The sequence below is a fragment of the Rhinatrema bivittatum genome, chromosome 2, assembly GCF_901001135.1.
Source record: "Rhinatrema bivittatum chromosome 2, aRhiBiv1.1, whole genome shotgun sequence".
Taxonomy (NCBI): domain Eukaryota; kingdom Metazoa; phylum Chordata; class Amphibia; order Gymnophiona; family Rhinatrematidae; genus Rhinatrema; species Rhinatrema bivittatum.
Genome location: NC_042616.1, coordinates 224,709,477 through 224,733,731, shown reverse-complemented (window position 1 = coordinate 224,733,731; position 24,255 = coordinate 224,709,477). Strand labels below are relative to the sequence as shown.

Here is a 24,255-nt window from a genome sequence, read left to right as displayed (position 1 = left end):
AAATGGTAACAGACTTTAAGAAGGCATGGTATAGGGATAGTTATTTGCAAAAGGAGTGAAGAAATAATTGCAGGCTGGGCTAATACAGCAGGCTGCTACTCCCCAGAGATCATTTTTATTTATCTATTTTCTACCTTTCAGCCTCTTCAAAATGGATTACATTCAAGTACTGCAAATATTTCCCTATTCTCAAAGGGTTCACAATCTAAGTTTGTTCCTCAGGCAATGGAGGGTGAAATGACTTGCTCAAGATCACAAGGAGTGGCAGTGGGATTTGAACCCTGGCTTTCCTGGGTCATAGCCCACTGCTCTAACCACCAGGCTACTTCTCCACTCATCTAGGTTACTGAAATGGGTTGGTAGTGGCAAGGCTATGGCCTGAAAGTGGAAGGCTATCCCTGAGCAGGATTTGGTGGACCAGTGGAACGTCACTTTGGAACTGTGGCTACCCCTCTGTTTTGGGCCAAAAAGCAAGCTATAGAGAAGAGATGGTGAGAACGTTTTGTATTATAACCAAAAGGGGTTATGTACGTTCTGGATTAGAATATGCATAATGAGATGTAATGAACTGATGCCAGTTTTAATGTAGAAGGGGATAACCAAATCCCTTTTGCATCTCATTCCAATCCACTTAGAGGTGAATTATAAGATATGCGAGTATACGCTGGCTCACACACATGGACACGGCGATTTTATAGTATATGTGCATATATGCACGCATGTTATAAAATCAGATGTACATGCATACATGTGCACTCCGTTTTATATAGATGTGTGCATGTGCACACAAATGCTGTATCTACTGTGTAACAGCTCAATACTGTAAAGTGCGGCCGCGGTTACCCTGCTCCTAAACCTGCTTTCTACTCACTTTCCGGCCGCGTTAGCCCTTCCTGCGATACACAATCCCCTTTAACCGATTCTTACCGCTTCTTTAAATCCCCGAGTAACCCCTTCCGCACGCGGCATGTATATCAGATGTAAACGAGCGAATTAGTTATTCTCTCCCATACAGTAACGCATGCCCCAACTATTGCTATTTTACCCTGCCATTTTGCCCCGCATTTAACCTGCTAAATTACCGCCTACCCCTACCCCTGCGGAGAGGCAAGGGTTAAGGGTAGACGGCAAACTTTCCCACAAAAGAAAACCTAAAAATGGGTATAAATACCTTGGATGTCACTTTCTGAATCCCCCATCTCCACGCGGGCGGGCGTGCGGTCGAGGCGGGAGCTGGCGGGCGCGTGTTTATCCAGGCGGTGGGAGCCGGCGGGCGCGCATTCATCCGGCGGGCTGTCATCGAGGCGGGAGCCGGCGGGCGGGTGGGCGCGCGTTCATCCAGGCGGCGGCGGGAGCCGGCGGGCGCGCGTTTATCCAGGCGGCGGTGGCGGGAGCCGGCGGGTGGGTGTTCATCCAGGCGGAGGGAGCCGGCGGCGAAAGCGGCCTCCAGCAACCTCCACCGGCAGTGAATGAATGCACGCCTGTGTACGCCCGTGCAATTTCAGCGCTCAAGGCAGGGCATTAGAGAACGCCGACGTCACGTGCCGTGACGTCACGCCTTGAACACCAAAATTGCACGGGCGTACACAGGCGTGCATTCATTCACTGCCGGCAGGGGTTGCTGGAGGCTGCTTTCGCCGCCGGCTCCCTCCACCTGGATGAACGCACGCCCGCCCGCTGGCTCCCGCCGCTGCCTGGACGAACGCACGCCCGCCGCCTCCTGGACAAACGCGCGCCCACCCGCCTGCCGGCTCCCGCCTCGATGACAGCACGCCCGCCGCCGGCTCCCACCTCGATGACAGCCCGCCGGCTCCCGCCTCGAACTTGCTCCCGCCTCGAACGCGCGCCCGCCGGCTCCCGCCAGTAAGTTTACTTTTTTTACACTTTTTTTTAATTTTCGCCTGCGCCTTGCTTCGGGAGGGGAGGAACCATCCCCTTCCTGGTACCTGTCATTTCAAATGTCAGTTGAAATGACATTTGAAATGACAGGTACCAGCGCACCCAGGATACTGTATAGGCACTGTATTAAGCGCCTATACAGTAAAATGGGTTGCGCGGGCCTAACCCTTCGCCTAACGCTTCGCAGACGCGGCTTGCATTTGCAAGCAATTTAAATAGAGTATCGAGCGGTATGTGAGCAGGACTGTGCATGCGGGGAACGAGGGTACGCCCGGCACTGCCGCACTCTTTCTAACGCGGCTTTACTGTATCGACCTGTGTAAGTGAGGGGAATTTTATAAGGGATACATGCTAAGGCTACTTTTCCCAGTTCGCCCAGTGTAAGGATAGGACTTCCTAACTCCCCTAGTTTTAAAGGCTCCGTTCTCCCCTGTTAGACCCAACCCTTAAAACCCCATTGACTAGCCCTGATTTTTTTAAAATTTTTGACTTACATGCCAGCAATAGCAGAAGTAAAGTTAAGTGGTGGAGACCCTCGATGCAGGCTTGTAAGCATATTTATGCGCACATCTCTTGGTCTTCCCCATCACTTCTAGACCAAAGGAGCCAGAGGAGAGGAGGGGCATGGTGGCATGTTACTATCAGCTGCCATGCACTAAGGAACAGGGCCTTTTAAATATCTAAACCTTTTTAGAGAAAAAAAAAGAATGGGTTACAGACATAGGCTACAATTATAGAATTACTAGCAGCTGAGTCTGCCTGGCAGGCTTCAAGTAGAGATATAACTAAGTCCTACTGGAAACACAAGTGCTTAAGTAATTGGGTCTATCTGGCAAGCTCCATAGGGAACCTAGGCAGCCAGATTCTCAGGTACGTGCTCTGTGGTATGGCATGTGAAGGGAGGTATGTTGGGTATGAACCAAATGGGATCTTGTATGCTCATCTAACCATGATGCTGGAGGGCTAAGAAGGAAAATAACATAGTGCCTTGGATAAGGCATATGATCTTATAAGCAGTCAAGCTCTATGACTGGCAGCTAGGATATATCATTAACAGTGCATCTGGATATAACTGGGCAGATTGTATGGATTTGATTGGTCTTTTTCTGCAATCATCTACTATGTTACTATATGTAACATTATGGATTGAAAAGGCTTTTCCCTTCTTAAATTATCCCTATTGCTGGGACTAAAAATTGGTTTGAATTTTTCTAGCACTTTGTACTTCCCAACAACAGTGAAGATCCACAGAGGAAATCCAAAATGACTATACAAGTGAAAATGTACTCCAACAAACACCACAATATCAAAATTCAAAAAACACAAACACACACAAAACAGCCACCAGTCAAGTAACAGAATCGATAGTGGAAAAACATTTTTAAAAAGGATCATAAATCTGGCAGACGTTCGGGGGCAGATCCAAGATGGCTGACTGATCGCACACAGCACGTGGATCCCTCTTGGGCGATTTCCGTATTTTTTCGTTACCTCTGTTTATTTCTTCCTCAATGGGCAGAAAGAGGAAACCAAGGCCTGGGCCTTTCCCCACGACCCCTCCAACGTTCCCCTTGATGGACGCCCATGTTGTGCGAAGCAGCCCAGTGTCGGGGACCCAGCCGCTGGAGAGAGTGGGAGGGGAATTTGAGCTCTCCTCGCTCCCTGGCTCTCTTTCACCTTTGAGCCCAGCAGAGGGAACACCACCTGGCAATCCTGCGGCGGAGAGATTGTTTCCTGGGCATCACTAGAGATGCCGACAGACCTTGTTGCGGGATCGGCGATTCTAGTGGGGAGTGACAAGGTTACCACCACTGCTGTTTGTCCGTCGTTCAAACTTGGAAAGCTGGGTGAGGAAACCTTTCGAGATGGAAGACAGGGAAGCGGTGAAAGAGCCAGGGAAGGTGCTGTGAGTGAACTTTTGTTATCCTCTGTATCATTACCTTCGATTCAGAGGCCTTCTGTTTTTTCTTTGGAGGCTATCTGGGACGCTATAGTAGATCTCCAGAGCGCCATTCATCAACAACTGTCTCCCTTAGTGCAGAACTATAAAGATTTGGATCAGAAAGTTTTAGATTTATCTACTACATCTGTTGACATGGAACAACAATTTTCATTTTTACATGTTCAAGTGAACTCAGTTCAGCAGACTCAAGCTGCATTGGTTACGGAAAATGCTAATATGGCTTTAAAAAAAAAAAAAATCGAAAATCTTGAAAACTGAGGAATAAAAATCTCAGGTTCACTAATTTTCCAAAACTACCCTTAATATCTCCTAGAGAGATGTTTAAGAGATATTTAATAGAAGTTTTGCAGGTTCCTGAGAATGCAATTCCCCCAGTTTCTTTTTTTTTTTTAAATTAACATTTTTATTGAGTCTTATGCCAACATATAACGTGATCATGAACATACATATGTGATAAAATAAAACAAATTTCCAATACAATATATTTGTCCATCATTCAAACAGTTACAAAGTAGGCTCGTCCTTTATTATTCTATATGCCTATCCTCCCCCCACCCCCCCCCGCAGTAGAATGAGAAAGAGTGGAGTATTCCATAAACCAATCATGTGGTAGTGCTAGACTAGTATCCCTTCTGCACGCTTTCTTGCCTGCCAAGTACGAAACGGGTTCCAAACCTTCTGACTGGATGCTACGGATCCAGGCCGGTGGTGGCTCTGCTTTACATGTAGTAGACTAAACATGTGCAGTCTGGGATAAACTTTTTCAATGGACAAAGGGCCTAATGTCTTCCAATCTAATGCAATGATATATATTAGCAGCAGCAAAAAGTAAGTAATAAGCTTGCCTTGTGTGATAGGTATATCAAAGGGAAGATTTAGCAAGACTTGCTCGGGAGAGAGAACTCTCTCTATCCCTAAAATATCCCGTATTAGGCTCGTAACACAGGCCCAGAATCGTGTCAAGTAAGGGCATGTCCACCACATGTGGTAAAAGGTGCCTTCTTCACCACACCCCTTCCAGCACCTAGCATCATAAGTAGATTTAAACTTGCGTATCTTTACTGGTGTACAAAACCATCTTAAAAGGATCTTATATCGGTTCTCGGCCAACTGGGACTGTGGTGGTCCTCGTTTTGAATGGTAAAAAACCTGATCCCAGGATTCTTCTGACAATGTGTATGCTAGATCCCTCTCCCAGGCCTGCATGAAAGCAGGTTTAGCCTTGGGATCTTTGTTGAGATAGTTGTAACCTGAGATATGGCTCTCCGTAGGGTATCAGCTTGATCACACCAGGATTCAAATTGCGTTTTACCCAATGCTAAGTCCCTCCCCACCTGCTCCGTTTGAAAGAAGTGTCATATTTGCAAGTACTGGTACACGTCTGCGGATGGTAATTCGTATGTAGACTGTAGAGAGGGGAATGAGGCTATACCTTCAAGTCCCCAAAGCTGTCCAAAACATCGAATCCCTTTCTTGCTCCATTCTCGGAAAACTTTAGAAGAGGTGCCCATGGGAAACTGGCTATTCATGTATAGACTTGAGCTGTAGTAGTACCGTCTACCCTCTGTCAATAAGCCTTTCCACTTCTCCCACTCCAAGAGCGTGTTAAGAGTCGGAGGTGCAACATATCGTAGGGGCAATTGTGTATTTTTGGGTTGCCATATTATCAAACCGAGGGGAACTACGTCTATCTGCATTTGCTCAATCATGACCCATTGTTTCTGTTCACCTTTTCTATGCCAGTCAAAGATGGCCCTAATTTGGGCTACAGCATTGTACCACTTCAGGTTAGGTACTCCTAGACCTCCCCGTAGCTTAGACCTATACATGACACTTTTAGAAATTCTCTGAGGTCTCCTTTTCCAGATATAGGAAAAAATACGCCTCTGCCATCTATTGATCATGGCATCTGGTATATGTATTGGGAGTGCCTGAAATAAGTATCCTATGCGAGGCAAGATATTCATTTTTACTGAGGCAATTCTTCCGAACCATGAAAGGTACAAATCAGACCATCGGTCCAAATCTTGAAATATTTTATGTATAAGTGGCGGGTAATTCAGCTGATAGAGTTCTTTTGGGTCTTTGCTAATATATACTCCAAGATATTTTATTTTGGTAGCCTCCCAGCAAAACTGAAATTTTGCCTGTAACTCAGCAAGTTCCGGGCCGGGCAGGTTAATGTTCAGAATTTCAGATTTCTCTATATTGAGCTTGAAGCCCAAAACCTCACCGAATGTATATAATGCTGCCAATGCCCCCTGCAGAGAAGCTGCCGGATCGGTCAAGGTGAACAGAATGTCATCGGCAAACATAGACATCTTAAAAGACCTATCATCAACAGTCACGCCCTTAATAGAAGAGCTGGCCCGTACAGTAATGGCCAATGGTTCAAGAAATAATGCAAAGAGAAGGGGCGACAAAGGGCACCCCTGTCTCGTTCCTCTCTTGATGTTAAAGGCCTCGGAGTATGTGCCATTAACCTTTACAGTGCAGTGGGGTTTGTATAAAGTTGTCGAAGCCAGGTTAAAAATTTGTCCTCGAAGTTCATAGCCTGTAAGGTTTGGAACAGAAAAGGCCAATGTACCATGTCGAAGGCCTTTTCTGCGTCCACAGACATCAAGACCAATCTGCTTAGACTCTTTTCTAGCCCACCAAATAAGATCTACTATTTTGCAGATATTGTCCGCGGCCAGTCTGCCTGGAATAAACCCGGCTTGGTCTGTATGGACTAGTTTTCCCATAACACCATTCATACGATTCGCCAATATTTTGGCAAGCAATCTAAGGTCCGTATTCAAGAGGGAGATGGGCCTATAGGACCCACAAATGGAGGGGTCCCTCCCCGGTGTCCCTAAAATAGTGATCCCCGCTTCATTAGATCCTGGTCATAATTGTTCCACATCTCTCAGGGAATTGAATAAAATGTTTGCAGAGGGGTTGAGAGGGACTCAGAGAAAGTTTTATAAAAGTGTGGAGTAAATCAGTCTAGCCCTGGCGCTTTATTCGCCTTGAGGTCCCTAATCGCCCATTGGATCTCTAGCGAAGTAATTTCGCTATCTAGCCTATCCCTCTCCTCCTGGGTTAAGACCAGTAGGGTAATATTTGCAAGGTAGCTCTGAATCTGATCGGTATGTATATGTGAGCTTGCTTCGTACAAAGCACCATAGAATTCTTGGAATCTATGACGGATGTCTGGAGGCGAAGTCAATAGATCCCCAGTGGCAGCTCTGATACCTAAGATTTGGTTTTGCGTTTGCTGTCTTTTCAGGAATCTAGCCAGTAGCTTCCCGGATCTATTACCCCATTCGAACCATTCCAGGTTCAGCATTCGTAATTTATCGGCTAACTCTGCTGACGTAATTACCCTTAGTGCCTCCCTAGCTTGTTGTAGTTGGGTATAAATATTAGCAGATAATGTTCGCTTGTGTTCTTGTGCCAGAGAGGTAATTTTCCCCAATATTTTTTGTTTTTCTTCCGTCTTAGATTTTTTCACATAAGTACCTCTAGATATAAATTTGCCTCAGCACTGCTTTTGTGCAATCCCATATTAATGTGGGTGCCCCCTCATTTAATGTGAAATAATCCCGGATGGCATCAGTGATTTGTCGACAGAACAGGTCGTCCCGTAATAAGATGTCATTAAGTTTTCAGGATTTAAAACCTGTTCGATCTGGGTTGGTGCGAATATCTAATGTGATAGAAGCATGGTCTGACCACGTAATAGAATGAATGTCCGTGCCTTTCACCCGAGTCATTAAACCCCTGTCAATCAAAGAGGTCAATACGGGAGTAGGTGCTTGGGGAGCTGAAAAAAAGGTATAATTTCACTCCATAGGTCTATTAAGTTCCATTTGACTATGAGGGATTTTAGGCCCTTCCTATGTGGGCGTGAGCCCTCCGGTGCTCCTTTAGAATTGTCCATTTTTGGATCTAGAGTCATATTAAAGTTGCCAACAATTATAAGCATTCCCTCCCCCTCTTTGCTCAATACCTCGTCTAACTGCATATAAAAGTCCTTCTGGCCAGTGTTCGGGGCATAAACATTCAAAATTGTATATATGATCCCTTGCAACTCAAAGCAAACTAACAGGTACCATCCATGGGGGTCTCCCCCTTGCTTGCGTACAATATAATCTTGCCCTTGACAAAATAGAATGCAGACCCCTGCATATTTAGACGTCGGTCTAGCAGCTGAAAAGAATTTATGAGCGAACAGCGGCCAATTAAGCAAATACTCATAATGTGTTTTAAGATGAGTTTCTTGCAAGCATATTACCTTGGCCCCTGTTTGTATGTCTTGCCGAAGCAGGTGTCTCTTGCGGGGGGTATGTATTCCCTTGACATTGAGAGAAAGAAGATGTAATGCCATCATGCTAGTACCAGTCTAGGATTGGCCTGCAAGGTGGCAGCAAACACCACCATTACCACCCCCAACTTGTGTACACTGCTTATCCACCGCTCTCCCCGCAGTATGATAGCCCCACATTATGGTAATCTTTAAATTTATGTAAACATAGTGAGGAATCCCCAACCCCTCTCGTCTACCCCCCTCCCCCCTCCCCATAAGTAAACGCCATGACCGCATGGCGATTCTAATCTGGCAAGTGAGACCGGTGAAGTCCCAAAAGCAGTGCTCCTTGTCTCCAGTACATGCCTCCATAGTCATTATGAGAGTCAATCATAGTCGCGTTTGTATAATTAGATGAAATTGTATAACCAGAGCTAAACAACTCAGTCCAAACATAACTAAATAAACCATCTGTAGGTCTGATTCATGCTTACTATCTCCCGCAGCTAACGCCTTGTTGTGAAACCGAATGTAGTCCTCCTGCTGGAATCACCTCAGGTTTCTACTCGTTCCTCCCGGGTATTGGGTAGGTGTGCGCTGGCGTTCCTCCGTAGTAGTCTTCCTCCATGGTCTACACGCTGCCACCGTCTCACCTCTGGTTTCTCACGTTGCTGCAATGGCGCCGGCACTGACCTGGATGCCGCTGCGATCAAAATGGCCACCGCTTCGGACACGCTATGGGCTTTAGTTGTGGCGCCTTGTATGGTGATAGCAATACCTTGTGGGAATAACCAGTGATACCGAAGGTTCTCTCATCGTAGCACAGAAGTCACTGGTTGATATTCCTGTCGCCGCTTGAGTGTAATAGATGAAATAGCGGTTTTCTCAGATATTTGGCGAGTGTCCCATTCCCAGGTTTGTTTCTTCCGAGCTGCAGCTAAGATTTTTTCTTTAAACAGGGAAACGGAGAAAGCATGCCACTATGTCCCTTGGCTGATTACCAGAACGGGGGCCGAGCGTGCGGTGGGCCCTTTCAATCTCAATATGAACATCAGACGATTCCCCCTGGGACAAAAAGAATTTGCTCAATGAGTGAACCACCTCTTCGCATTCTGCATACTGTGCTGTCTCTGGTATACCTCGAAATCGCAGGTTGCACCTGCGATTCCTATTCTCGAGATCTTCCAACTTTGCAGCAATTTCAGTATTGCTTTGACGAAGAGAATCCTCCTGCTCTTGGAGTTTGTCCAACTGCACTTCCTGGCCGTCTAAACGATTGTCACATTCGTCCTATGTCCGCCATGTCTTCTCTTATTTCCGCCATCTTTTCCATCATCTCCCTCTTATTGTTTTTCATATCCCGCCGTATATCTTGAAACCATTGGCGAAATTCGTTGCGAGTGGGTATCGAAGAGCTTTGCAGGATCTGCTCGTTCCCCGAGTCATCCCCTTCCTCCGGTTCTAGGGGCTGCATCGCAGCCACGGTTTTCTCCTCGGGAGGCCCCTCTCCTTCTTTACTCTTCGCGTACGAGAATTGCCTTAAATCTGTACCTTTGCGTTTAGAGGTCATATCTAGTATAAGGAGATGTATCAAGATAGATGCAATATATGCTTCCGATGGCTGATGGCGATTGATTCTCCTCACTTATAGCACTAGGCAATCTGGAGCTGCAGAGTCAAGCTGCCATTCAGGCTCGTGACATCACTGTCTCCCCCAATTCCCCCAGTTTCTAAAATATATTTACCACAATTTAAAAGGTCTATCGATGTTGCACAGGGAGAATGAATGAGTCCTTGGTTCCTGCCGAAGGACCCAGTATAGATGTTTCTGCTATGCTTGAGACTTCGGATACAGAGATGGCAGTTCAAGCAACGCTTAATTGTTTTGCCAGTCCTTGAGCCTGATAAAGACTGGTTGTTAAGACTTTTCTTAGATTAGATTCCTTTTTGCAGTTTAAAGTAAGAGTCTTTCCGGATGTCTCTAGACAAAGAAAGCAAAAGCAATTTCTTTTATTGTGTCCAAGGGTTCAGCAAGTGGGTGGTATTTTTTTCCTTAAATTTCCATGTACATACATGGTCAATTACCAAAATAGTTCATATATCTTCTATGACCCTCCTCAGCTGACCCAATTTCTGATTGGTAAAACACCTTCTGTTGGTTCTTCTCCTGACCTCCATTCGTAATAACCTGCAAGTAGTTCCCTACTTTGTATAGGGCTGTTAGTTGATCTTAGTTTCTTTGTATAATTATTCCTAGGGTTGTGGATTGGGTCCCCCCCCAGTCTTGAGGACTTGAATTTGGAACTAAGAATGTTAATTTGTATCTATATTATATGGTGGTATTTGCTTATTCTTTATCTCAATTTCATGTTTTCTTTCACGATGTCTATCTTGTATAATTTGGAAATTGCATAAATAAAAAATGGAAAAAAAAGGATCATAAATCTATACATTTTACCCTCAAAGTCAAAACTCATAGGAGTCAGGTTATAGTTTTGGGTTATTTGTGTGTGGTGGTGGTGGGGGGCTAATCATATATCTGTACACTGCACATGGCTGTGCTTTGTACATGCTTTTAGACAGAGGATCTCCCTTCCTTCCCCCAACAAACTTTTCTCTCCATGATGTTGTTTTTCTATAATGGAATTTGTCTTTTTCCAGTTTTGACCCCATATGTGGTTTGTTGTTAGCACGAACTCTGACTTATACAGTCATTTTAATGTTTGCCTGTGGGGTGCTGCTGGCTATTTTTTTTATTTATTTAGATTTATATTCCACTTTTCACTTCAAAGTGAAAAGTGGAATATATCTGAATTATGTTCAGATACTATAGGTATTTCCCTATCCCCATCACTCCCCACTAGAATTGTACCTGAGGCAATGGAGGGTAAAGTGACTTGCCCAAGGTCACAAGGAGGAACAGCAGGACTCAAACGCTGGTCTCCTGGTTTATAGCCCACTGCTATAACCACTAGGCTACGCCTCCACTGCTGGGGGCTTTCTGCACTTTTTATTTTGACTTTATTTTTCCTGCCACACGTGCATAGTTGCAAGACACCCCACCTAAGCATGGCAAAACAAATGCTGGGAGTCATCAGGAGCTCTTAAATAGAACTCGGGAAATGGATTACAAAAGATCCTTCTAAAATATCAGAGGGCTATGTAGACACCGGAGGAGGAAAATCAATTTAAGGGTACTCCTTCCGTGATGGTAAGGCTTGTCAATAAAAAAGTTCTCATGCCAAAAGGATATCCACAAAATCGCATCCATATGAAGTCTCATTTAGCATCATTACAACATTAAAATGTGTTATGGGATTATACATTTTAACTCAGACAATGCATCACTTGTTCCCTTTTGATCTGTAAGCATGACCGCTGCTGCACTGCTGGCACAGATTTGTTGCAGAGCCCATGTATTCTTTTCACCATTTAATAACACAAACTCTTAGTTATAGGCAGCCATTTAGACATACTGAAACATAGAACTCCTTCCTCCCTGGCTCAATGCTGCTCGTATCTGTTACATACCATACAATCGTAAGCTTCTGAGATCAGACGTTCCTCCCCAGTGCCCCCTGTGGGCCATTCCCTTTCCCACCCCCTCCACCCCAGTGCACCTAAAGGGACCCATGCAAACATTCAATACATCAACAATGCAGAGTCATACAGTAACACCGTGAAATCTAAGTTTCAGACATCTATATGATTAAGAAAGAGACTGAGTCTTGTGGCAGGGTTTGAATGAACAGGAGCCAGACGGCGTTGATAGCTCTCCTAGTCTGGATTGGCAGGTGACTGCTGGCCAGAGTTTCCATTGTTAGCAGATTCAGTAAAGACGAGCACAAGTACATTAGGGAAGGCCCCTCCGGTTTCCTCTAAACTGCTAGTATAGCTTTACAAGCGAGTAAGTAGACTTTTGTGATCCAAAGGGCCGGACCCTTTCTCCCTTTGAAGGATCGGGGAAAAATCCCAAAAAGAGCCACATGCGGGGAAAATGGAATTTTGAAACCCACGATGCTATTGGCAGAACGAAAAACCTTCTTCCAGAAAATTTGGATTACTGGGCAACCCCAGAAAGAATGGCCTAAGTGCGCTCCCCCTGAGTTACACTTGAGACCGGGCTTAGATCCTGTTTCCTTCTTTAGGTTCTTTTCAATAGTAGAAATTAAAAAATAAATTCAGCAAATTTATTTTTAAATCATTCTAATTTGCTGAGAAAACAGAATGTTGAATGCAAGTTTCAATAGGAGAGCAATCTCTGCTCAGCAAGCTGCAGCTGAATCATCTGACACCAGTGTTACAAAGACTTGACCACAGTTTATAGCTATTGATTTATAAATGTTTTTATGTCAGACAACAAACTTAAGTTCCTTCAAATAAAACAAAAAAGGAGACCAATAATTGCATACCTCTCTCTGTTGCATTCTACAGGAAATAGCATTTATGGGCCCATCCTGTCGCATGGGAGTATTGGTATTACAATGAGAGAGACCCAGGATAGAACCGCCTGCCTGCCTGCACTGTCAGGATTCAGATGCTACCCAAAGATATTGCATGATGGCCTCAGGATGAGAACAAGTACATCTGTGAAGTTCAGCAAACACCCAATGATTTTATGTATGTCAGCCTAAGCCAGTGATGGCCAACCTTTTGCGCTCAGTGTGTCAAAATTTATAAAAAAAAATGAGCATAAATCGGGTGGTGTGTCACTTCTAGAAAAATCCATAATTTTGTGATGTGTAGCTCTAATTAATAAAAAAGTTATAATTTTAATATGTACTGTATTTATTAATAAACCAAAAACAAATAATTCTTTACCTTACCTGCTTAGTGACTTTTTTGTTGCTGAATTTCATTGGCACAAACTCTTACTCCCCTAGATTTTCTCATACACACTTATGCTCTCACACTCACTGACTCCCTCACATACACACACACACACACACACACCCAGACAGGCTCCCAGTCATTCACATTCACCCCCCCCCCATTCATTTTCACACCACTCCCGCTCCATCCTCCAGGCAGGCACCAATTCAATCTCACACACACAGACCCCCAGGCAGGCACCCATGCATTCACACACATACACCCCCAGGCAGAGTCCCATTCATACACATGCACACACTAAAGGTAGACCCCCCTCTCTTTTACCAGCAACCTCAGAACCTCTCTCATTCCTCTGCTGCCACTGTCACTGCTGCCACATGGCTATTGGGGAGGCACTTATTGCTGCTATTGACACTGAAGCCCATTCTGCTGCCTCCTCTGTGCAGGCCCCGTGGGCTTCCACTTTCTCCATGCTGATCTCGTACATTGTGAGATCCACATAGAGAGAGTGCTATTCTTGCACATGCCCAAAGATTACATGTGCCAATCACTAAAAAGTAATTTGTTTTTTTTTTACCTTTGCTGTCTGATCTTAGTTTTGTAATTGGTTGGTCACAGGCTTTTTTTTCCACCTTCCCTTTATTTTTTTTGCCAATTCCTTTTATATTGTCTTTTTTTCTGTTTCTTTTCTCTCCATCTTCTTCCCTCAAACACACAATCAGGTTCTCATTCTCACATGCATTTCTCTCTCTCACACACACACAGGCTCATACTGTCACATGCTCTCTCTCATACAACCATTCATACACACAGTCTCTCACTGGCACATGCTGTCTGACTCTCACATGCTGTCTCTGCAAACATTCAGGTCCTCGCTCTCACACACAATCTCTCAACTCAACTCATATCATACACGCGCGCGCACACACACACACACACACACACACACACCCTCTTCTACAGACCCTCAAGCCTCTCTCACCTCTGGGCCTCCTCTTCACGGGTCACCGCAGGATGGGCTCTGCAGCAGACCTAATCTTCTCGGGCCGCGGCAGCCCTGCTACCGGGCCTCTTCCTCTTCTTGGGCCACTGCGACTTGGGATTCGCGGCGGCCCGTAAGCGTAAGTGCTGCTTCTCTTCTGCACGCGCTGATGCTTCTCCTCCTTCCTGCCCACGCGACAGCACAGGCAGGAAGGAGGAGAGCATCAGCGCGTTTAAATGCGATCTTTTTCTTCGGGCCGTGGTGACGTGAGCCTCACCACGGCCCTGCCTATCTGCCTGTTGCTGCGCCGCATGAGCCTCCCTGCGCCCAGGGGCATTGGGGGGGATACTAAAAAACTAATTTTAAAGGGTCGGCGCAGCCGATTAAAAACAAAAAACAAATTTCCCGATAGTCCATGAAACGCTGCACGTGTCAGCAAAAACATCTCAGCGTGTCATAGGTTAGCCATCACTAGCCTAAGCAGAGTGTTTCTGGGTCCATTTGCCCTGACCACGGACTACACCAGCTAGAATGCAATAGAAAGCCATGGATAAAAAGGGGGAACAGATTAAAAGAAACCTTCAAAAACTGAATTAAAAAAAAAACCAAAAAAAAAAACCAAAACAACTTACTAGTAAATGCTCAAACTTTACTTGCAGGCCGTGCTGGTGCTACTGTGCAGGCAGTAACTGCCAGTCCCTCCCCTAACCCCAAAACATATCTCCATATCCTCTAACTTCTTACACTACGCCAGGATAGGAGACTCTCAAAACCTTTTCCTTTCCCTGCCACAGTATCTAAAAGACCCTCAAACTCCATGTTTTTCACCCAAGCATCATTCACCACTTTGTCTGTTCTTCACCCCACCCCACGTCCCTGTATCTGTAATCCCCGCACTTCTATATGTCTGTAACACTCCCCTCTCCCCCTCATAAAAACAATAAGGCTGCTTTTATTTAGGGAGCTTGAAAGCCCTATACTAGAGGGCTGGATAAAAGAGGGAGAAGGAAAAAGTTATTTCTTTTTTCTCCTAAAAATTGATAAGGCTGTTCAGATGAATATTTGTTAACTGATGTAAACCGAAGTGATATGTTCTCATGAAACTTCGGTGTATAAAAATTAAATATAAAAAACTGATTGAAAAAAATACAGTAAAAAAATAGCAAAAGGTTAGTTTTTTGTTAATTTCTTTACTATTAAATGTAAGCATTTCAAGTTACTAGTAACCTTTCGCACTTCCCTCGTGTACCATGCATTCTACTGGATCTAAGCATACCATAGCAGAGCATGGTTACATGAGGGACACTGCTTCCAATGCTCTTTACATACTGCTGGAACAGAACTATAACAAACCATTGAAGAGTGGTGGCGTCTGTAGGAGAACTGGGCTCAGTGTATGGACTCTTCTTCCAGTCACGGCCTCAAAAGGAGATGTCCTTCTGTCAAAAGGTCTGCCCTTTTCTAACTGGGCTGTCGGTGGTTAGCAGGGGGAATAAGTTGAAAAGGCAACACTATCAAAGCTGCAAATGAAGGCTCATAGCACTTCCATGCAAGATCTCCTGGATAATGTGGTACAGCACAGGTGAGGATGGGAAAACTGGGTTTGCTGATTGCTATGAGGTATTCAGGGTCGCATCCTTATATTAATGTTCAATGAAAATCTGTCAGAGCAGCTTTTCACAACCTGATATCTATAAAACAATGTAAAGATATTTATGATCCATAGAAGGCCACAAAAACAAAAATTAAGATCAGCTTACCACTGTCCTGCTTTAAAGGTAAAATCATTATTCGCGACAGCCAAGCGGACACACTTCACCGTTTCTGACTCATTGCTGACCTCACACACTTTGGCTGGAGAAATAATCTGAAAGTAAAACAAAGATCTGTGTTACGCCATTGTAATATTACTCGTAGTGAAGGAACATGATAAGTTGTATGTCTGTTACTTTGACAAATGCTTCCTGTAACCATAAAGTAATTCCGTTTTAGATCTTTAAAATTTAGATTCCCGTTTACTGCTTTTACTGATACTGCAAACAGCAAACAAAGCAAGAGTCCACCGATACAATTTATCTTACAAAAAAAAAAAAAAAAAAAGTGTTAGGTGATCATAATTCCTTGATGTAAGAATCTTTAAGGCTAAAAGCCCCATCTTCCACCTACTGTGGTATGCATGCCTCAATTCACAGGCAGATCAGAGTACAATTTTAGGGGTCGATTTTAAGCCCTACGTGACAATTTTATAACATGCGCGCATCAGTGGACCATATTATAAAATAAGGGTCCCGCACGCACATGCATGCTGGATTTTCATGTCCATGTGCGGGTGGGTGGCAGCTCCGTGCACGGGGGGTGGGGGGGATTTTAGAAAAATATGCACGGCAACGCAATCGGGCCTCCCTCAGTTCCCTCCCATTAAGGAGCAGACTGGTAGGGAATTTTCCCCACCCCTAACTCTATCCTTCTTCCCTCTCACCCTATCCCCAAATTTTTTATTTTGCTACTTACCGCTCCTCCAGAGCAGAAGTAATCTTGGCCTGCCGGCGCGTGCTTCCCCGGGACAGGGTTGAATGACGCTGTCCTGGTCTGCCCTCCAGCCTGCCCCTCTGCCCAGACCACACCCCCCTGGCGCATAATGGGGGTTACGCGCAAGGCTTGGCCTTTCTGGAAACGCGCGCAGCGCGCACAGGGCCCAGCCACACACATCACCCCCGATTTTTTCGCTCGCGTTTTAAAACTGGGCCATTATAGTACAGACTAGCTGGAAACAGCATTGAACAGCAAGACCATGTAAGTCCATTGCTGCCAGTGGTTCTTTATATTCTTGATTAATCAGTCCCTTTTCCAAGCACAATGGTCAAATGCTAAATAATGACGACAAAATTGTGCTTTTTAAACATCATTTTCAATTAGTGTTCCAAAATAGGAGGGAGTCAATATTCAAAGACATTTACTTGGTAACTTGCGTGTTATCCGATTAAATTATGACTTTGAATATTGGGGGCACTTACCTGGATACATTTTAGCCAGATCAAAAATGAGGTATTCCAGAGCAGAGTAAAGTTATCCAGCTAACTTAGGGCCAGATTAACTAAGGCTTTTCTCCCATTCTATGTCAATGAGGAAAAAAACTTAGTAAATGACCCCCTTAGGCAGATACAGATCAATATTGGCTAAGTTAGCCAGATAATTTTTCAACTGCTCTGAGGCAATTCTGAAGTTATCTGGCCATGTACGGCCAGATAACTTTAAGCTTAACTGGCTATATAGCCGATTAAGTGGCAATACAGTTAAAAAAAAAAAAAAAAAAAAAGACCTGTGCAGACCTATCAGCCTGAAATCACAGCACCATAAGAACTTGCCATGCTGGGTCAGACCAAGGGTCCATCAAGCCCAGCATCCTGTTTCCAACAGAGGCCAAAACCAGGCCACAAGAACCCGGCAAGTACCCAAACCCCATTTAAAGTGATAAAAAAAATAATCCAGCTATGCCAAGCCCCCCCCCCTCCAATCACTCTCCAATTACAAAATAAAAACTAAGTTTTCAGGGATCATCTCAGTAGCCTTCCCCCTCCCGATTAGGCAAAAATCACTCAATGATGCCCTTTCTACTTCTTCCCCCTCCACCATGATTTTTCCTAAATAGGGAGGTGGTGGGTGGGGGGAGGGGGAAGGCCACCAAAAGGGATCACAAAGCAGCACGTGAGCAGAATCTCCTGCGTATGCTCTATAGTAAAAAAAATAGACTTTTCTGAGCTAGAGAGATGGGTCCGTTCGGTGCTGTCGGATGACATCTGTGTGTCATAGCTAATTCAGCCCTGCTTGTCAACTGAGAAATAAAGTTACCTTCACCAAGACTATTAAAGGCAAAGTCTTCCTGTGATCAAATTACTGCAAAGAATCAGCTTAAATTATTCCCAAGATTTTCTATCCCATCAAATGGCACACACAATAGGCTTATCAATTGGACTTAATTGCAATATATGTGATGCCCAAGAAATCAATTTCATGACACTGTTTTCAAACTGTAGTTATAATAAATCGATTTGCCTAGAAGCCAGTCATCAAATTAGACTTTTCTATTACAGTAATGAGTATCTTAATGGGAGAACCAATCCAAACGTCCAGCATTACAGAAACTCAGAGGCACTTTATAGATGCAGCTATCATTTTGGGTTAAAAGTGTATTTTGTTCAAATGGAAAATAACAGGCATCTAGATAAATAAATCTATGATGTGGGACCTAGGCATGGAAAAGATTATACTCTTCTTTAAGAATTGTCAAAGGAAGACATTTTTCTAAAGTGTTAGAAAGAGCCTACTAAAAAGAAGCAGATATAGAACTGCGAGTACATTTAGAATAATGAATTCTAAACATGACATTTTTCCCATATCGTTCTATTTTTTTAAAAATAGACGGTTATGGGGGAGGAGCCAAGATGGCAGCTTAACGCCAACACTGTTCTGCTGCTAAGGTTTCCTTTCATGCCATCTAAAAGGAAGGGGAAGGGGCGGTTGTACTCCTCAGAACTCTCACCTTTGATGGGGCAGGTGACAATTCAGCAATGTTTCCAAGCGAAAATTAGACACCCGCAAATGACAACTGACCCCTTTGAGTTCCAGGATGGGACAAAATGAGCCCTACTTATTGGGCACAATGAAATAAATGGAACATTGACCCGTATTTTCTTGAGACGTGGGTACTGGGACCACTGCCCAGACTGAGGAGCTTTGACAATGTACACTCCACTGCCTGCTTCTTATGCGGGGAGTGGCAGGGAGAGAGCATGAACACGTCCCGAGGAATACTGCAAAACTCAGGTGCATATCCTTATCACCTCCAGGACCCACCTCTGACAGAAGAGAGAGAGGCGTCTCTCTATTTCCTGCTCCCAGGGGTGGGTCCGCAAACCTTCATTGGGAGACTCAGGAGCATCCACTACCAGAGCCCACACTCCTTCTGGGATGTAAGGACTGAGACTTACCAAACCTTTGAGTCTTCTGAAAGGTCGCTCCTCTATAGGATCAAAAACGCTTGGATCCCCTAGCACAGCCTCGCATGCTAAAGGAGTGTGGCATCTGCTTCTTATCCTCTGGTAATTGAGGAACCAGTGATTTGCCCCACTTACTGGCCAGTTTCTCCAACTGACGCCCAAACAAGAGTGATCCTTTAAAGGGCAATTTCATAAGATTAATCTTGGAGGTCGCATCGGCCAACCAATTTCTCAGCCATATCTGATGCCTGGCTGTTATTACCGAAGCCGCCCCTCTGGCTGAGGTGCGGACCAAATCGCAGCCTGCATCTGCCAAGGCAGCAGCAGTTGGCTCCATAACTGCCCTGGAATTCACCTCAGAGTCATCAACCTCTTGAGAGAGAAGTAAACAGCGAGCCACCAGGGAACAACAAGAAGCGATTTGCAAAGTCAGTGCCACTCTTTCAAATGCCTGCTTAAGGATAGTTTCAATCCTCCTATCGTGTACATCCTTCAAGGCCAATCCTCCCTCCTCGGGGATAGTCATCAGCTTGGAGACTGCACATACAAGTGCATCCACCTTTGGAAAATGTGGACACTATCTCACCATCAGATCCAGAGGGTACAGGCCTTCCAAAACCCAACCTCCTTTGAAATTAGCCTCTAATTGAAATTGAGCCCCACTCAAGATCCATCAATTCTTGAATGGCCTCCATCACAGGGAAGAAACAAGAGGCTTTATGCAGAGAAGCCAAAATGGGGTTTTTCTTTGGCTCAGACATGGAATCTGCCCCAGCTACTCCCAGCACTTTCAAGGTCTGGGAAATCAGGGCTGGCAGTTCATCTCTATGGAAGAACTGTAGCAAAGTCCTATATGGTTCTAATCCTGGAGGAATTATCAATCCTGACTCTCTTGAGGCTGTTAAGTTATCTGTGTCATCCGGATTTCTATTGGGTAGTCCCACTGCCACTGTAGGAGTACTCTGGCACTTACCAGTAGGTCCAGGCAAGGCTTGCACTTGCGACTCTACCCTGGGAACATTTGACGAGGCTGAGGACTATGCCTGAAGAAAGAATTGCAATCTCTGATAAAGTTCTACCTGTGAAAATATAGAAGTATCCAGATCCCGAGGTACCTGAGGTGTACTCACTGAGCTGCCTTCCCCTACTGAAGAACCAGTTAAGAGGAATTCCAAAATCAGGTGCACCACCTGAAAAGTCTTTACCAGACCCACAGCAACGCTCAACTTGTGCGCACAGGTAAGCGGACAGCCACTTAAGGTGCTGCTTAACTTGGATGCACAGAATACGAGGCTTGCCTAAGTGTCCAAAAACTGCACCCACAAATTGGACATACAGCTAGACTCACACACTGAACCCAAAAATCCTGTAGAAGGTAGCCTAAAGAAAGCACATGAAACGCTGTTAAGGCCCACCATGCGGCACGCAGCGAAAAAGCCTCAGAGCGGGGCCTGACCTACAGTGGCTGCTCTTCCCGCCAGGCTCCCCATGTCCCTCAACCTCCCACTGAGTGTGACGAATGTCGGAACGGCGAGCTGCGCAAGGAGACTGGGGGGGGGGGGGGGGGGGGGGGGGGGAAGGAAGCTCTACAGCAAAAACCCTCTGTCTTTCTTTTCTTTAAACTTACCCGAGTACAGAGATGATCTCCTGCTGCGGGGGGAAAGGGCATTTGCCATCACCGCTGCGCTTGGCTTCCTGCACCCGTTGCCTTTCAGCTGCTTAACAGCTAAGTCCACGACAGCTGAAAAATCAGCTACCGGACCAAGGCACTCATCTGAGGGACCACAGAAATCACCTCAGGAATTATCAACTGCGGGAGGGACCTTTTAGTATCCTTTTTTTAAACTGAAGAAATCCCCAGTAGGGAGATGCATGTCCACAACCTGCTGAAGACTGACTAGTGACAGGCTGATGTCACTGCAGGGGTATATATACTGTGACGTCAGTTTGCTCCATCTCCATCTGCTGGTAGAGGTGTATATCCCACTTGTTTTGGATTCATCTGATTGGACGCCAAGAAAGTGGATTTTAAAACATGCTCACATGAGGGACATTACCAGTTTGCGAGTCAGTCAGTCAGTCTCGAGGTCATCCAGACCCCCCCCCCCCCGGGTTCTTCATCCTACATGTCCCTCAGCTGACCTAGACTCCTCACCCTGTCATGTAACCCCAAAAAATGCGAAATCTGCATACTTGCTCCTCATCAAGAGCAGCAGTAAAGTTACGTGGTTAACAAACAGTCAGCACTGTGGCCTTTGGTTTTAAAATACAGAGTTACATGTGTAATTGTTGGCCCTGCCCTGGAATGCCCATGCACCATCCCCAGTTCCACTCCTTTTTATTTTACTCACACAGACTTATATATGCACGTAATTTCCAACTTTTAAAATACACATTGCTTGCGTGTGGCCCAATTACCCATGTATGTAGACATTTTTGCACAAACAACGTTTTTAAAATTGCCCCCTAAGCTTTTTTCCCCCATAGATATTATCAGGGTAATTTTTTAAAGGAAAATGTAAATTTAACAAACTATCATAGCTATTTTCAAAAGCCCATTTGCTTGGGTTTTTTAAAATTGCTATGTTACATTTACATTTTTCTCTGAAAATTACCCCGAGTATAGGGAACATGCCTTAGTAAATCAGGCCCTAACACTGTCAGCCACACTTAAAAATGCATAGTTACTCTGACTTTTTTGTCCATTTGACTATTTATTCCAGTCTCTCAGGATCTCCTCTTGATACCCTAACCCAACACAATGAAATGAGTTTTGCCTTCTTTCCATGCCCCATAAGTGTGAACATCAATACACCCATACACTGCAACAAATTCAAGTGCATTTACATGTAAAAAGAACATGTGCTGTTTAACAGCATGTGTGTATTTTTGTCAACTGCAGAAATTACGCACACATTCTATGTGAGCCTAGGAGATGGTAGATTCCCACAGATGGGAGGAGTTTGGGGCAGTGAGTGTATGCATATACCAGCCTTTTATGCCTGTCATTTTTAACATGCTCTACCAATAGCTTTACATAAAAACACAAGGAAAAGAGAAGAAAAAAAAAACTTGCTTCTACATGTAGCAAGTTTTAACAAGGTGAAACAGGGAGATCAGCAAAATTAATCTTTAAGTGAGTTAAAAGCAGGTACTAAACTACTAGCAAAGATGGTAGGGGTGTCACATCATAATACAGGGAAAAACAGTTTCAGTATTTTCTTGTCTTTAAAAGATATGGTGCTAATCTTACTTCTACTAAAAGCCTGTTTAAACAGGAAAATGTGAAGTGTACTTTATGGTGTTCTAACATCGAGACCAATGTTCATACAACAGCCATAAAATTAATCACAATGTTGCCCACAGTAAAGAAATACTTTAAAGTGTTTTTCTTTGAATTGCTTTTTCTAGCCAAGAATCTGCTTTCCAGTCTGGTGGCTCTCTTGTTGTTGCAAGAAGTCTGTTTTGGAGATCTCAGATTAGGCCAGGACTTTGTGTGGTATGGGATAGAGTTTTGAGAGTCTGGGATTGATGCCATGGTGGCAGTGTCTGGGAATGGAAGTAGCTGGAGAGATCAGGAGTACAGAGTGGCTGAGCGCCGGAAGTGGGATTGAACCAGAGTTTGTGGGAGAGGAGAGCATAACTCAGACTGGACAATGAAAGGAATAGTCAGGGCCAGAGATGGAGAGCAGCATCTGCGATTCCCTGTTTTGTAAGACTGATTTAAACTGTTGGAATCCTAGGGGTGAATTTTCAAAATATTTCCGTGTTAAAATTAGAATATATTCATGTAAGTAGCATGTATGTGAGTGCAAGCTATTTTAAAAACATCAAAAGCAAGTGCGTACTTTCGGTCTCGTGCGCGCACACGTACGCATGCAAAATGGGGCAGTCTAGAGATGTCCCAAGGTGGGGTCAAGAGCTACATGTGCCAAATTCTATTTTATATAAGACTTATGCATGTACGATTGTCAACTTATTCGTTTAATTTTACACCTGCTAATTATCTTGGGCAATTTATGTCCGACTCATCCATTGTCTACGATTGGCTGGGTGGGAACTCAGAACGAGGAGAATCTCGATAAGTAGAAGGTCTGCATGAACTAGTGGATGTTTCAGCAAACTGGTGATTTCAATTGCGCACACATGTTTTACAATATACCGACTTAGACATGTAAAACAGGGTTTTTCACAAGCAAGTCACAATTTTTTTTGCACGTAAAATATACACACAAATGTTTTTAAAATAGGTGGCAAAAGTACGTGCTTTCAATGCATTGCAGATATTCGCATTTAAGAAGACGTGTAATTTGTAATCCGCAAGTACTCGATATGCACAGGTTATAAAATACTGTAGATCTCTGTGCAGCCATATGCACATGTATAATGGGGCTGCATAGAGTTACTTGAAAGTTACCCTCTCAGTTTTAACTAGGGGTGCAATGAGCAATGATGACAGGAGACAGCTCAAGAAAGCTCCTCCAGCCTTTGTTCACGCTACAACTACACTACAGATGCCAATGAGTGTATCTTATTTCATGGATTGTTTTGTTGTCTGCGGTTCAGAGGTCATACCTGGAAACTTTCTGGATTTGGCCTGCAGGCTCCAGAATTGAAAGCGAAGAAGAGAAAGCTGTGTGGCTGGAAGCAGAAGTAGGGACCCGCGTCAGCCTGCATGGTTGAAAGAAGGAAGACAAGTCCTGTCAATCATATGGCCCAAAGGAGGAGTCTGCTGCCACTGGTGGGTTTGGAGTGGGGAGAGAAAGAATGAGTGCTCACTTGCGTAAGACAGAGACAAAGAATGTGTGTGTATGAGAATGAGAGAGAAGTGAGCATGTGTGTGAGAGAGTGTTTAAGTGAAAGAATGAAAGGAGTGAGAGTGTGAGCATGTGTACAAGTGAAAGTGTTTGTATGGGAGATCAAGCAGGTATGTGTGTGAAAGTGAGTGTGAACATGTGAATGTGTTAGTGTGGGGGTATATGAGAGAAAAATCTGTGCATATAGTACTCCCCTCCCTCACACCAATCCATGACAATCTCAGGGTAACTGGAAATCAAAAATTCACAGATGTGTCAATGGTGGACTTAACACAATCAGAAACTCTGCTTGCAAAGATGGGCGTTCCTACCCAAGCAAGGATAAGGGGTACCACAGTTGCAGACTTACAGATTGATTCTAATACTTCAGGGCTGAATTTTTTTTTAATGTAATGATTATTAATTATTTTGCAAATATAGAAACATATATAAAGTATACATATACAAGTATGAGATTCTACTGCACACAATTG

The 24,255-nt window shown here is 44.4% G+C and overlaps 1 protein-coding gene across 7 annotated transcripts in view; it reads right to left on the bottom strand.

Moving 5' to 3' along the window:
* Positions 1 to 24,255, bottom strand: part of OXNAD1 (oxidoreductase NAD binding domain containing 1) — a 99,912-nt gene that overhangs the window by 50,061 nt on the left and 25,596 nt on the right. For 6 of the 7 annotated variants that reach the window (XR_003854549.1, XM_029589237.1, XM_029589238.1 and 3 more), the window contains 2 exons: positions 23,541 to 23,636; positions 15,729 to 15,835 (listed from right to left, as the gene is read on the bottom strand). Coding sequence is in view for 6 of the 7 variants with exons in the window: in XM_029589237.1 (XP_029445097.1) it covers positions 15,729 to 15,835; positions 23,541 to 23,636 (203 nt within the window). In the remaining variant the exon portion in view is untranslated. The remainder of the gene's footprint in view (positions 1 to 15,728; positions 15,836 to 23,540; positions 23,637 to 24,255) is intronic. The other variant, XM_029589242.1, reaches the window with a different exon arrangement.